This window comes from Pleurodeles waltl, chromosome 3_1 (assembly GCF_031143425.1).
Source record: "Pleurodeles waltl isolate 20211129_DDA chromosome 3_1, aPleWal1.hap1.20221129, whole genome shotgun sequence".
Lineage (NCBI taxonomy): Eukaryota > Metazoa > Chordata > Amphibia > Caudata > Salamandridae > Pleurodeles > Pleurodeles waltl.
This window is the reverse complement of record NC_090440.1, coordinates 20,954,133-20,970,073: the sequence shown is the minus strand read 5'-3', so window position 1 is coordinate 20,970,073 and position 15,941 is coordinate 20,954,133. Positions and strand designations below refer to the sequence as shown.

At 44.4% G+C, this 15,941-nt stretch overlaps 1 protein-coding gene across 15 annotated transcripts in view; it reads left to right on the top strand.

Moving 5' to 3' along the window:
* Positions 1-15,941, top strand: part of DGKZ (diacylglycerol kinase zeta) — a 731,702-nt gene that overhangs the window by 449,642 nt on the left and 266,119 nt on the right. For all 15 annotated transcript variants that reach the window (XM_069221731.1, XM_069221725.1, XM_069221730.1 and 12 more), the window contains 3 exons: positions 7,935-8,006; positions 8,515-8,610; positions 15,510-15,592. In XM_069221731.1, coding sequence (XP_069077832.1) covers positions 7,935-8,006; positions 8,515-8,610; positions 15,510-15,592 — 251 coding nt within the window. The remainder of the gene's footprint in view (positions 1-7,934; positions 8,007-8,514; positions 8,611-15,509; positions 15,593-15,941) is intronic.

Below are 15,941 nucleotides of genomic sequence, written 5' to 3'. Positions count from 1 at the left end.
GCGAGATTCAGGCGTTTACAATACAGGAACCTTTTATACAACTACACAAGAATAAGGTCGTCCTAAGGACCAATCCTAAATTTTTGCCAAAGGTTATTTCACCGTTCCATCTAAATCAAACAGTGGAACTTCCAGTGTTCTTTCCACAGCCAGATACCGTAGCTGAAAGGGCACTACATACATTAGATGTCAAAAGAGCATTGATGTATTACATTGACAGAACAAAAAACATCAGAAAGACTAAACAACTATTTATTGCATTTCAAAAACCTCATGCAGGAAACCCAATATCAAAACAAGGTATAGCCAGATGGATAGTTAAATGCATCCAAATCTGCTACCTTAAAGCTAAACGACAGCTGCCCATTACACCAAGGGCACACTCAACCAGAAAGAAAGGTGCTACCATGGCCTTTCTAGGAAACATCCCAATGCAAGAAATATGTAAGGCAGCCACATGGTCTACGCCTCACACATTCACCAAGCACTACTGTGTAGACGTGTTATCCGCACAACAAGCCACAGTAGGTCAAGCCGTATTAAGAACATTATTTCAGACTACTCCCACTCCTACAGGCTGAGCCACCGCTTTTGGGGAGATAACTGCTTACTAGTCTATGCAAAACATGTGTATCTACAGCGACAGATGCCATCGAACTGAAAATGTCACTTACCCAGTGTACATCTGTTCGTGGCATCAGTCGCAGTAGATTCGCATGTGCCCACGAATCTCGACGGCTCCCCGGGAGCCTGTAGCAGTTTGGAAGTTACCTTCAACTATTTATATATGTATCATCTCAACCTTAAATAGGTGCATACTTAGTCACTCCATTGCATGGGCACTATTACTACAATTCAACTCCTACCTCACCCTCTGCGGGGAAAAACAATCGAAGATGGAGTCGACGCCCATGCGCAATGGAGACAAAAGGAGGAGTCACTCGGTCCCGTGACTCGAAAGACTTCTTCGAAGAAAAACAACTTGTAACACTCCGGCCCAACACCAGATGGCGAGCTATTGCAAAATATGCGAATCTACTGCGACTGATGCCACGAACAGATGTACACTGGGTAAGTGACATTTTCATTGTCCTTTCTTTTAGCACCCCATGTGAATGCTCATTTTCTTGCTCTCTTTCGCCTGTGCTACCTCCCCACTAAAATCTGCTGTGCCCTTGTCTTTCTGTCCCCTAGGTTCCTCACTCTGGTTTATTGCTTTAAAAAGTTTTTTATTTTTTATTTAATACCTCCTTCCCCAGACTCAGCTCCTCCACTGACTCTTCTTCCCTCTCGCTGCCGCTCACTCTGCACATAACCCACCATTGCGCCTCCCACCCTGCCGAAATTAAAAATGAATAAATAAATATATTCTGTCTTAGAATGCCTGCAGGCTGTAATGTGCTACTGTGCTGCCCCTATGTAGAAACAATGCACATTGGTGCACTTCTTAGGGTATTTTATGTTCTCCTTTCCAAGATGGCATCTGTTACGTTGGAAGGTAAATAAAAAAAATATGGCCACAATGTCACGACGCAGGTGCGTGCATGTGGTGACTGTGAGGCTTCCGAATCATCTTCACTCATCCACATGTGATGACATATGGCCAAGTATGATCCATTATTTATTTGTTCCCAATGCTATTCATCATCAACATTAACCTTTTTCCCTCCAGATGCTGAACGACATTGACACAAATAATATTTCTAAAACTACTAATAGGTATGCACTGGCAAAGCCAAAAGGCGAGACCCAATGGCTTTGCCAATGCTTGTTTTACTTTCAGCCATCAGACCAGCCAGTGACATATATAATCAAAACCAGGTTTAGCCTATCCATAATGAAGTACACGCCCGAGGCAGATGAGAAGAAAATAAAAATATTTATAAAAGAATATTGTTGTGTGAGAATCCTGTGGCCTCTGGCGTGGGTACAGTGTTAACTTGTGCAGCACTGATAAAGTAAAAATAGATGCTAATTAAAGCAAACGCGGTTGATGCAAGGTCTGTACAGTATAATTCCATACATGTCTTTGAGGAGGTCAATTCTTTGGGATGAGTGAAATGTGTCCATTGCTAGTCAAGGAGAGCACCTACATCCTCTATAAATTACTCCTGAAGGATGCCCATCTTCACTTCTGCGCATTCTCAGGCTTAGTCACGGGGTGTAGTAAAGCCCTGTGATGCAGGGACCCTCAACCCTTCAGGAGCCCCTCATTCAAACTAAGGCATATGAATGTCTGTGGATTATGGGTGTCTCAGGAGCCCCTCACCTCATCTACAGGATGGTCACATCATTTTGTGTTGGGCCACTTTCAGCCTGTTCACTTCTCTGCTTCTATTATATCTCAAGCAGCTTTCTATTGAAGTGGGATCTTGCAGCTTCTTGGCTAAAACATGCTCTTCCTGGAGAAAGATGTATTCCAGTTGGGATATCAGGAAAATGTTTGAATATATGTCCGAACCCTCTCACACTCTTCCAACACCCCATCCTGACTTGAGGTGGTGCCTCCTTAACTCCTCGCTGAGACCGGGGCTCAGTGTGTGGTCTCCCCTGAGGGGTGTGTGTTTTCAGGGGGATTGATCTTCCAGCTCCATTGCCACTGATGTCTACCTATAAAATGTTGAATTTGTCTGTGGATATTCCATAGTTGACAGTTGCCTTTGGGTGACCTGCTGGTGGTCTCTGCATCACACTTGTGCACAAATTAAGGCACCGCCTTACACACCTATATCTGACTTAGGCCTTTTTCCTCTTCACTGGCAATGAGGGCGAACACCAACTTTCCATTCAGATTGTTGCGCCATCCACAACACTTTATTCTGGAGTTTTGTTGATGAGAATGTGTCCTAGAGCTTTCCTTCAACGCCTCTGGGTTGCTGCCATGTTCCTCTCTGCAGCTTCTCTTCAGCTGCTCGCCGCCCAGTCTCCACGGGATCTGACTCCGTGGCCTGGCCCCAGCGACACTCCTACTGATGCGGCTCCTTTCAGGCACATCTTGGGGTACAGACCCACTGAAGCATAGCATGTGACATGGCATGTCACGTTGCGTCCTTGGTGGACACCATTTCGGAAAAGCAAAATTTATTTTCAACTTTTAGCATCACAGATGTAACATAGATAGCACTATCACATTCACTAATTCCTGTGACTGTACCTGTTGGCACTGGTTATCGATAAGTGTTCTGGATCTTTATATGAAACATATCGGAAGAAGTGTTTATGAATTTTCATCTTGTTAGCACCACAGAGAAAAAAAAACATTACTTATCCATAATTTGAGCCATGAAGGCAAAACAATATTTAAGCTATTACCAGTTCAAGAAGTAATCAGGAAAGGGCTGGGAATAAAATTGTTGCAGTTGAAATTATTGATGAATATGCCACATTGTTGAAAACTTTGGATAAATGATTCTTTTCAAGCACAAAAAGCATTCTTGAAAGGTATTCATTTTTCAAAGAGCTCAGCAACTAGAGGAACCAATCAATGATTGCGTTTCCTCTTTGAGAACTATATCAACCACGTTCAGTTATCATGATCTCAAGAACAATATTATCCGGGATCAGTTGACTGAGAGAACCTGCAATAGAAAAATTAAACACAGACTTATTTCCACAGAGGACCCAAACTTTGAAAGTGCTTTAAGCATCCTTCAGAATATAGAGAAGTTAGAGGCATACTATGACGGAAATTGGGACATCATCGAATGCTTTATTTTTGTGGGAGAATCACGAGTTAGAGCGACAAAGAAGATCCGAAGGAAACTCTGAGTAAGGCCCGAGGAAGTAGACTTGATAGTTGTTTAAGGTGGGGTAGCCTCAATTAGATTTCCTTTGGAAATTAGTGCTTTGCAGTGTTGCAGACTTGTGTTAGATGCAGTTTCATGGACTGCACAAAGGTCTGTGTAGTCTAAGGTGGAGGAAGGTTGATTGGCCGGTTGTGGTAATTAGTTTATTCTCACTAATGCGAGTAAAGTAGTAGGATGGTTGTATAGTAGGTGAGGTGAAGGTGTGGCTCTACTGAGTGCAAGAAAAAGGTATCTTCTGTATTACAATGCTCACACTAATGGAAAGGAAGTGCGAGTTGTAGCTGACTCTGGGTCGCCATTTACCTTGTTTGGTTGGGACATTTTCAAGAGGCTTCAGCCATTGCAGTTGAAGAACTCTGACATAAACAAGTAAGATGAGGGTAAGCAAATTGAGATTAGTGGTGAATTTGATGAGATGTTGGCATTCAAGGGTACGATCGCTAAGGAAGTAATTTACATTGAGAAAGAGAGGTCATATTTTTTGGTATGGGACAATCTGAGTCAGATAGACAACATTTTAGATCCCAACAACTCTGATCAGGTAATCTCCAGTGGCAAATTGTGCAGTGAGAGTTGAGCAACTGTATAGAAATGTCTGCTGTGAATCAGAGGGTAAGTTTCCAGAAGTGTTTTCTGAATATTTGGGTAGGTTGAAAGGATTCCAACACAGAATTGTTTTGAAGGAAAGTTGTGTACCTGTGTTTTACAAGGTGCAGAAAGTAGCATTATTCTTCGGGAAGAATTGTGTAAGGAGTTATAGAATTTATGTGAGCTTGACATCATACAACCTATAGAGGGGTCAGAATGACTGGACCCCGTAGTTCTGGTGCCGAAAGGGAACAAGTTGTTGAGATTGTGTGTAGACCTACGCAATCTCAACCACAGAATTTGGATTTACTGGAAACCACTATCTAACATCTTAGATGTTATGTACGCTGAAAAGGGCGGTTGGGTTTATCACACTTGATATGTCTGCTGCTTACCACCAGGTAGTACCTAGCGAGGATTCAAAGCATATCACTTACTTTGTGATATCTGAGGGTGCATTTCGCTGCAAGCACATGCCTTTAGGTTTGGCTTCAGCATATTGGGTGTTTCAGAGGCTTAAGCAGGTGATATTTAAGTGCTGTACTTCCACAATAACAACTTGGTGTACAGTAAAGATGTGATGGAGCTTGATTCTAGATTAACGGAGGTGTTGTGGGTCCTGTTGGATCGGATTTAAGTCTACATGAAGATAAGTGTACATCTTAAGAGGATGATGTAGACTACTTATGACATCATATCTCCCATTAGGGAGAAAAACCTAACCTGAAACCTTTGAGGGATTGGCGAGGCAACCTTCTCCATTTAATAAGGAACAATCGAAGTCCTTCCCTGAGCTGATTGAGTTCTACTTAAAGTTTAGACTACATTTTGCTAAAAAAAAAAACTGCACCTTGAAATTGCTTAGGAATGGAGAAATTTATGAGGGGAACATGCAAGGCTGCTGAAACCTTTCAATACTAAGTATTTCAGCATTATTGCCAATAATGTTGGTTTTATTCAAAGGAGAAATGATGGAAGGGAAGAAGTGTTGGCTTTCACTTCATGGGCACTCCGTGCATCAGAAGCGACATATTTTCAAACATTGACAAAGAGGCATTGGTGTTATGGTGGGGCTACATCATCATAGAACATACATTTAAAGTGTCCTGTATGCCCGTCATACAGACCAAAAACCGCTGGTTTACCTAGTCAGCATGTGAAGTGCAGCTAATGCATGCCTAAGATAGCCAAATGGCAGTCTACAAGAGTACAACTATAATATTAAATTTGTGTCCTGGAAAATACATATTGTAATCTATTTTCTCTGAAGAAAAAACCCTCTTGATGTTGCCATGGTGTGGGATGAACAGGAGAGGGTGTGCTTGGCTACTCATTTTCAGGCAGTGTTGTGCAGGACTTTGTATGAGGAGTAGTCTGGACTAGGATCTGGTGATGAAACCGGGCATGAATGGGTGGTCAAATGTAAGAAGAGGGTTGAGTCCTGAATTGGCGCTGTATGCATCGGTTGTGCACGAACTGATATGCAATGAAGGTTTGCTGCAACCGATTGGGCAGTTGGTTGCTCCACTTAACTTAAAAGGAAGTTACTGGAGTTGGCCCACAAATGTGACATTGGGGACCATAGCAAAGAAATGCAGGGTACAAGAGGACCTTTGGGTGTCTGGTGTGATTAAAGCCATGAAGTGTTAATTGAGCGATTGTGGTGCATACATTTTGAGCAATAAGTCACAAGTTACCAAGCCCTCTCCTGTAACCCCTATCAAGGCGCCTTTGGTACCTTGATCTAAGTTGGCTTTAGACATCTCTGGCCATTTCAGTGTGTTAGGTGAAACATCAACATATGTTATCATACTTATTGATTATTTGACCAATTGATCTGGAACTCAGTTATCTAGTTTTTCTGCATGCGTCCAGGAGAGGTTATCCCAGTAAACGTGTACATCCAATGGCACACAGGTAGTCTCAGAAAACAAGAGAGGGTACCAAGAATGTGAGGATAGTCAAATTCCATCCCAGAAGTAATGGCCTTGTTGAACGCTTCAATCGAACATTGAAAGTTCAGTTGAGATTGACATTGGTGAAAGGTAGCTTCAAATTTGCAAGACTGAATTTTGGAAGTTTGGTCAGAATAAAAAAAAAAAAAAAAATTGAGTCCTGATTGAGTTCTGAAAGGGGAGTCTAAGGTCCCGACCTCAATCCCGCTACTCTTTGTGCTACCTAATGCCGTGCGGATTAGTGACAGTCGAGTATCGAACAAGCAAAGAATGGCTGTCATACTGTCTGACAAAATTGACTGTGCGAACCATTAAACTGCTGGTAATGTGTCTGGCACTGACGTGTACCCCACGAGGACAGTCTGAGCCAGGCACATTCTGAGTCATCTCATGGATTTTATGTTGTGCTAAGTTTCAAGATACAAGATTATGTCACCATTCTGTCCGCTATTCAGGCTTTCTCATATTTGCTCATATATAAATACCAGTTATTTTGATTCTTTTTATCGTTCACCCTCAATTTACCTTCTATTTAATTGTTCTTTTGTTAAAGTGGGAAGGTGTGTGGGGTGTGTCTTCTAGTTCTGTTGCCACTGATGTACACCTAGATAATGTTGGGTTCGTCTGTGGAGAGTTGGCAGATGCCCTTGTCTGAGGTGCTGGTGGTCACTGCATTGAGCTTGTGTACAAATAAAGTCACTGTCTTACCCACCTTTTTCTGGACTTCAGTGTTCTTTCTCGTCAGCGTGATCTCTCTTGTGGTGTGTGTCTGTGGTGGCAAGACGTGGTCTCTTTTGTGGTGTGTGTCTGTGGTGGCCATAGTGTGATCTCCCTTGTGGTGTGCATGTATAGTGGCCAGAGTGTGATCTCCCTGGTGATGTATGTGTATAGTGGCCAGAGTGTGATCTCTCTTGTGGTGTGTGTCTGTGATGGCCAGAGTGTGATCTCTTTTGTGGTGTGTGTCTGTGGTGGCCAGAGTGTGGTTTCCCTTGTGGTGTGCGTCTATGGTGGCCAGTTTGTGATCTCTCATGTGGTGCGTGTCTGTGGTAGCCAGAGACTGATCCTCCCTTGTGATGTGTGTCTAGGGAGATCAGAGTCTGATCTTCCTTGTGATTTGTGTCTATGGTGGCCAGAGTGTGATCTGTCTTGTGGTGTGTCTATGGTGGCCAAAGAGCGTGGTCTCTCTTGTGGTGTGTGTTTATGGTGGCCAGAGTGTGTTCTCCATTGTGGTGTGTGATCTCCCTTGTGGTGTGTGTCTGTGGTGGCCAGAGAGTGATCTCCCTTGTGTATGTCTATGGTGGCCAGAGTATGATCTCTCTTCAGGTAATTGTTCTTCGTCATTGTGTATGCTATGACAACTAAAGTGTGATCTCCCCTCAGTTGAGTGATTTCTTTTGTGTGTGTGTGTGTGTGGGTTAGGGTGTGTTTTATTTTGCACTGTTTGCTACGGCTGCCAGAGTGTGAGCTTCTCTCTGATTTGTGAAATGTTGTATTAATTGAAACCAGTCTCTGTTCAATCTCTTGCGGAGCCCTGCCTTGTGAATTGCAGTCTCCAGATATAATTCTTCTTTTGTTCACTCTTTAGAATTCGTTGAAATCCAGTAAAAAGAAAAAGAGAACTTCGTTCAAGAGGAAATCAAGTAAAAAGGGTGCAGAGGTGAGGCTCGCCAGTTGGGTTGTAGTTCGGGGATGTTGTTCGTGTGTAGGGCGAGCGAACCAACAAATAAATGAACTGCTACATTTACGGTGTTCTTTCATTAACCCAGAGAGGGGCTTAAGATATTGCAAGTGTGACCCTTGCTGTCTACTACCCCCACTTTTTTTTTGAGTCACTGTGTAAGTGCTTGTTTGCTATTTGGCACTAACAAACTTTAAGCAGAAGTTAAAATCTTACCTGTTTGGTTAGGCCGAATAGTAAATGAGTGCCAAGAGACCTCGAGGGGTGTTGACATCATTGTGCTTGTAGAGGGGTGGTGGGCCTAAGGAGTGGCTGATGGGTATGGGTGACTGGTGAAGGGTACCCCAGAGATTGCTGTTCCAGCCGCTAGAGATCAGTGCACCAATGGTTGTGTGTACGGTGTGACAAGCTACTGGTTATGAGTTGTGGGCGATGAACATTCCAGTTACAGCTGCCCCTGCTGAGACCACTGTTGTTAATCTTTCAGGAGGGGCGGTGGCGACCTTTCATCGTGAAGCCTTCTCCATCTGCACTCATGAAGCCAGTCCTAGTCTTTGTGAACCCTAAAAGTGGAGGAAATCAGGTAAGGGTGTGGGAGGGACACTTTATAAACTGGACCCATCCGCCTTGTCACCACACCAGGGGGGCTGTTTACCTCCCTCACAAATTTCCACTGAACATGTTACACAAGTCCAGTTGTCCCATTGTGCTGTAAAAAGAGGAATCTCAAAAACCTTTCCCAGTATCTTGTAACCAGAGCCACTTTCCTGTCCAGTGTGGCCAAAGCTTTTTCTGGTCTCTGAGCCTGAGCACAGCAGTCCCTTCTCTAATTCTTTGGCTGCAGAGCCTCAGCATGGTAATCCCTTCTCTAGTTCCCTGGCTTTAGAAGTCCACCATGGTAGTCCTCTCTCTAATTCCCTTAGTCCAGAGCCTCTGAATCATAGTCCTTTCTCTAGTTCCTTGGCTCCAGAGACTCAGAATGGTAGTCTTTTCTCTAGTTCCTTGGCTTTAAAACTCTAGCATGGTAGTCTTTTCTCAAGCTCCTTGACTTTAGAACTCCAGCATGATAGTACTCATTTTCTCTTGTTCCTTGGCTTTAGAACTCTAGCATGATAGTACTTTCTCCAGTTCCTTGACTTTAGAACTCTAGCATGGTACTCCTTTTTCTAGTTTCCTTGGTTTAGAGATCTAGCATGGTAGTCCTTTCTCTAGTTTCCTCATTTGAGGACTGTAGCATGGTTGTTCTTCTCTAGTTCCTTAGCTTTAGAACTTTAGCATGGTACTCCTTTTTTCTTGTTACTTGGCTTTAGCACTCTAGCATGAGCGCTTTCTCTTGTTCCTTGGCTTCAAAAGCCCTCCATGGTAACCTTATCTCTATTTCTTTGATTCCGGAGCCTCTGAATGATTAGTCCTTTCTCTAGTTCCTTTGCTTTAGGACTCTAGCATAGTAGTCCTTTCTCTTGTTCCATGGCTTTAGAACTCTTGCATGGGAGTCCTTTCTCTAGTTCCTTTGATTTTAAGCTCTCACATGGTAGTCCTTTTCTCTTGTTCCTTGGCTTTAGAACTATAGCATGGTAGTCCTTTCTCTAGTTTTTTGGTTTTAGAACTACGGCATGGTAGTCTTTTCTCTAGATCCATGGCTTAAGAAGTCCACCTTGGTAGTCCTGTCTCTAGTTCCTTGGCTCCAGAGCCTCAGAATGATAGTCTTTTCTCTATCTTCCTCACTTTAAAACTCTAGCATGGTAGTCCTTTCTCTAGTTCCTTGGCTTTAGAACTCTAGGATTGTAGTCCTTTCTCTAGTTCTTTGGCTTTTAAACTTTAGCATGGTACTCCTTTTCTCTTGTTCCTTGGATTTAGAGCTCTAGCGTGTTAGTCCTTTCTCTAGTTCCTTGGTTCTAGGACTCCAGCGTGGTTGTCCTTTCTCTAGTTCCTTGGCTTTAGAACTCTAGGATTGTAGTCCTTTCTCTAGTTCTTTGGCTTTTAAAGTTTAGCATGGTACTCCTTTTCTCTTGTTCCTTGGATTTAGAGATCTAGCATGGTAGTCCTTTCTCTAGTTTCCTCATTTTAGGACTGTAGCATGGTTGTTCTTGTCTAGTTCCTTAGCTTTAGAACTTTAGCATGGTACTCCTTTTTTCTTGTTACTTGGCTTTAGCACTCTAGCATGAGCGCTTTCGCTTGTTCCTTGGCTTTAAAAGCCCTCCATGGTAACCTTATCTCTAGTTCTTTGATTCCGGAGCCTCTGAACGATTAGTCCTTTCTCTAGTTCCTTTGCTTTAGGACTCTAGCATAGTAGTCCTTTCTCTTGTTCCATGGCTTTAGAACTCTTGCACGGGAGTCCTTTTTCTAGTTCCTTGGATTTTAAGCTCTCGCATGGTAGTCCTTTTCTCTTGTTCCTTGGCTTTAGAACTATAGCATGGTAGTCCTTTCTCTAGTTTTTTGGTTTTAGAACTACAGCATGGTAGTCTTTTCTCTAGATCCATGGCTTAAGAAGTCCACCTTGGTAGTCCTGTCTCTAGTTCCTTGGCTCCAGAGCCTCAGAATGATAGTCTTTTCTCTATCTTCCTCACTTTAAAACTCTAGCATTGTAGTCCTTTCTCTAGTTCGTTGGCTTTAGAAATCTAGGATTGTAGTCCTTTCTCTAGTTCTTTGGCTTTTAAACTTTAGCATGGTACTCCTTTTCTCTTGTTCCTTGGATTTAGAGCTCTAGCATGGTAGTCCTTTCTCTAGTTCCTTGGTTCTAGGACTCCAGCGTGGTTGTCCTTTCTCTAGTTCCTTGGCTCTAGGACTCCAGCATGGTTGTCCTTTCTCTAGTTCCTTGGCTCTAGGACTCCAGCGTGGTTGTCCTTTCTCTAGTTCCTTGGCTCTAGGACTCCAGCGTGGTTGTCCTTTCTCTAGTTCCTTGGTTCTAGGACTCCAGCGTGGTTGTCCTTTCTCTAGTTCCTTGGCTCTAGGACTCCAGCATGGTTGTCCTTTCTCTAGTTCCTTGGCTCTAGGACTCCAGCGTGGTTGTCCTTTCTCTAGTTCCTTGGTTCTAGGACTCCAGCGTGGTTGTCCTTTCTCTAGTTCCTTGGCTGTAGGACTCCAGCATGGTTGTCCTTTCTCTAGTTCCTTGGCTCTAGGACTCCAGCATGGTTGTCCTTTCTCTAGTTCCTTGGCTCTAGGACTCCAGCATGGTTGTCCTTTCTCTAGTTCCTTGGCTCCAGACCCTCTGCATGGTATTCCCCTCTCTGGATTATTTTGACAGGGCCTCAGCCTGTAACCCTTTCTTCTGGTCAATGAATGTGATGAGACAGCAAGGACAAGTGTGTTGCCCAAGCCCCAAGCCAGCGTCTCTTCGGGGACTGTGGTGATGTGGATTTCCTGAGTGTTCCTTAGCCCCTGGTGTGATCTATACACACGGAGTGCGTCCCTAGGCGCTAGGCTGATTCCAAGCTTGAGGTCAGTGCCTCTTTGCCAGCAGGAGCGTATTCAATCTGTACAGCCGCAGACTCCTTGTGGACGCTGGATGTAAGAAGTGTACAACTGTGGCCCCTGACTTTTTTCTTTAACCATGTGGCTTGGTTGTGGATAGGCCTTTTCTCAAGATGCTGTGGATTGTGGCAGCACAGAGAACTATGTCGCCTGTCTCAGCACCCCGGGAACTGTCCCACACCCAGGTCTACAAGGCCGTCTTCACCTACCAGCGGCAGCTGTGGTTGAACACACTGAAGTTGGGGAAATGGTCGGTTTCTAATGAAATATAACACTTCACACTTGGCAAAGGCCAAACCTGCTTTAATACAAAAGTTGATAACTTGAACAAGCACAAGACTGGTACAATGGGGAGAACTAGATGTGTGTTTCACAGTTCTGGAGATGCACAAACTAACAGTGGTGGTGGAATAACTTTCAGGGTTGTGGTGTTGCCATAATTGTTACGTCACTGAAGTCACAAGGTGTGCGACTAATGAAAGCACTACATGAAGGACAAGTGTACCGAATGAACCACGCCCACTCAGCAGGTGCACGGTAGCATTGTAGTGAACACACAAAATATCACAGTGATTTGGTTTGTACATATATGTGTCATACAATCAACATGTTTTGGTTTGTTTTGATCCTGTTAAATCTGTGTTTCCATCTCCATTCAGAATTAGAATATAATAAATTGCACAATTTGATCTTATATATATTTGAGCTGATATATTTTGAAACATGTTGTGGGTATTAGAAAACATATGACACACTCCAGGTTTCTCCTTTCACACTTTCTGTAACCCAGGAGGGTTGTCATTTGATTACAAAATGCACTCACTTTACAGTGCTAACTGGTAAGAGTAAACACCAGTTTCCATGTTAGACAAAATAAGCAGCAATTTATCAGAAGACATTGCCTGAGATTTGACCTCTTTGAATGCACAGCAAAAGTTACAAGATGAACACAAAATAGGCCTCTTTATTGATCGTTCTCCTTCTGATCTCCTGCAGTGTTTTATGGGGATGCTGCAGACCCCCCTCATCTCTACTTATGACACCCCGGAATGATAATGAAAATGTAATCAGCAGTGGCGTAACGAAAATTGAGGGGCTCCCATTCAAAGTACATGCTGGGGCCACCCTCTGGACTCATTCAGGAGGTTTCAGGCCTGGGTAATGTGTCGAGCCCCTCACCCCCACCTTTTGCATGATGGGGGGCTGTGAGGGCCAATGTTACGCCACTGGTATTCAGGGTTGTAAGAAAGAATTGGTGGATTCCTTCCTTTCTGTGCTCTGTGTGTTAGACTGTTGTGCTTTCACTTGGGGCACTCTGGTCACAGTCTGTTCAAAAGTCTGTTCTTCAGGCAACGTGTTGATATTAAGGTGGTCAGTGAACCAACTATATTATGTGCATATACCAGTGGTTAATTTGAGCCGGTGCTTTCCGTTGCTCGGCACCGCCACTTATAACAGTCTGCCACATGGTGGCGCTTTTTGCTCAGTTTAGAGATTGATTGTTAATTAATTAAGTTTACATTAAAAATGACAACTATCTGGAGTCCAGGCCATTCTTATACATTTGGGGGCTTGGACTAGTCTGAATTGTCACATTTGTAAGAGTGTGATAGTCAGTGGTTGTGCTAGTGCTGTCATTGGCGTCGCCGGCAGTGGCAGTGGGTGACGCAAGCGGCAGTGGTCTCCTGACGGGAGCCCTGGCACTTCTTGTTTTTACAAATCAAGCTCTGAGCTATATAAAGCACCAGTCTTATTAACGTCTAATAATAAGCTCCAAGACTGTTCTGCCTGTTCCTTTCCTCATTTGGCCAGAAATGGTTAGAAAGGAAAATGCTGGACTTTTCAGTTTTCGTGGCTCATTGGCACCCCAGAGGCAACTTTGGCCCACAGTTCTAAAGAGTGCTGTAGATGGATAAAAAAAATGCCAGTTTCTTGGAATTGGCTGGTCACAGACACGTTGACATGGTGCTTTAAGGTGACGCTAAGTTTGGGTGCTTTGAGGTTCAGTATTTAGGCCCAGAGCAGGATTAATGCGCTCAGTAAAAGTCACAATTTCTCAGTGCTCTGTGCATGTGCAACCAAGAGTGAGAAGAATCTTATAAACTGGGTGGATGCCACTGGAAAAATTTGAGGGATATATTTCCATATTGTCTTGTTTTGGTAGTGCGATTCTTTCTCTGGGATCTTGTAAGAGGACTGGTACTCCCTTAGAATACTGTTAGAGGCCTACCAGGGAACTGGGACCTTGAGTTTCTCTACAGTCCAACACTCTTCACCATTAATGGATCCAGTACAGGGCTATCAGTCATTAGAGCTCAGTGCCACACAAGCTGGGGCTGGATGGGTGGGACCCCAAGTGTCTCTTGACACCTCTGTAGTTATTCGAATGCATGGGTCACAGACTCTAAAAGATGCCAGGTAGATTGGCACAGTCTATGTGGCACCTGGAGCCACAGGGGTTAACGTGCGGTCTTTGGTGGGTGCGGGACATATGTCAGGATCTTGGGGTCACCGGTCCATGGTGCTCACCTTCCCTGTACTTCGTCTTACCTATTTTATTGACTCTGCTTCAGGAGTCACTGGGGCTCACAAAGAGTGTTTCAAATCTGTGATCAGGACAAGCATAGCATATCCTGGGGTTGGACACTGATGTCATTCTGCTGGTGGAGGCTTTGGTTTGTAGACGTGGTCTTTTTTGGGCGGGAGTCTAATCTAGTCGGGTACCAGACAGAAGCTCACCCAGCGTGGTCTAACTGGGGGGATTTGGATAATCTACAACTCCAACTTCAGGTAAAACTTGTCAGACTTTCAAGTATTGACTGCTTAGGTCGAGTACATATACAATATAGGGAGCTGGACAGGGGTTCCGCTTCCAGTCTAAAATGAGTTTTGTTTAAAAATGTGGGCAACAACCACTCTGGGATGGGACAGTGTTTGACAACTTCTTTTCCAAGCATACTGGGGAAAGCTGTATTTTTCTGGCAAGAAGTGCATTGCGGTCTCAAGCCCACTAGCTTAAAAATATCTTATATTATTTCATAGGCTCATGGACATTGCTGCATAGAGAAGGAATGTTCTATCCAGAGGGACCCTTTGATTGAGGAGACTCCAAACCAAACTCCTGAAAAATCACAGCTTGCTGTTCTCTCACTGGAAGGTGGGATCGGGGGTTTGTCTCTAGGTAGCCCCTTTTGTAGATGATGGGACAGTTGTAGGTCTATGTAACCTTAAACAAAGATTTGATCATCACTGCTCACCTGGGTCAGGCACCCTGTGGTTCCCAGGTCGGCTCTGGATCCAGAAGCACAAGGGCCAGTGGGTTGCTCAATGCAGTCTAAGGAGTACATCTCATTCACATCTCATTAATGCGACCCTGCAGCAGGCCATGGTTTGCAGGAGGTAAGGACAGTGGTATGGCGAGGGTGGCCTCGCAAAAGCAAAAGATGATATTTCAAGCATCACCTGCAGCCTCCTGCCAGAGTTCACAAGTATGAGACACAATATTGTGTACACACTCTGGGCAAAGTAAGGATCCTGCTGTGGGTGACTGCATGGACTTTACCACTCGGTGGGGAGGTGGTACTCCTTAGTCACACATGTACAATGAAAAGCTGACTTAAACTGTCTCCAGTCGTGCACTCACTGCTGAGCCAGAACACAGGCAGGCTGCTCTTGGAGGATAAGAGAAGGGTGAGTTTAGCCCTCCGCGATTACTCTTCTGGAGCCTGCACCTGCATGAGCTCTAGGATCTGAGAACATTAGGAAAAATGGATGGAGGTGGAGAGGGGACTCTCAGCTGGTTGAAAAAAATAAACCCAGGGTTAGGCAGCTGCCAAAATTATTCCAGACTTTCACCTGTGCAGGAAGTTGAGGCTAGTAGGGGGACATTGAAGAACTGATGCTCGCGTCTTAAGAATCTGACTGCACTGCAGGGAACCTCCATCCATCCACCTCCACAAAGTTGTCCCTGTGTTTCCTCCTATCCTCATCTCTCTTCCTTTTCCCTCACAGGGCTCCAAGATCATACAGTCCTTCATGTGGTATCTGAACCCCCGGCAAGTCTTCGACCTCAGCCAGGGAGGCCCTAAGGATGCGTGAGTATGCCGCCAGATGCCCAGGTTGCCAACCTCAACTCTGAGGTCCCGCACACTCCAACCCAAATTTAATCTTTCTTACTCTAGCCCCACCCCTGATAACCATGTGGTCAGGCACAACTTTGGTGGTAATGCAGTGTGTGTGCGTGTGTGTGTGTGTTTGTCAGCCACAACTTTGGTGGTAATGCAGTGTGTGTGTGTGTGTCAGCCACAACTTTGGTGGTAATGCAGTGTGTGTGTGTCAGCCACAACTTTGGTGGTAATGCAGTGTGTGTGTGTGTGTGTCAGCCACAACTTTGGTGGTAATGGTGTGTGTGTGTGTGTATGCGTACGGGTGGAGGGAGAGAGT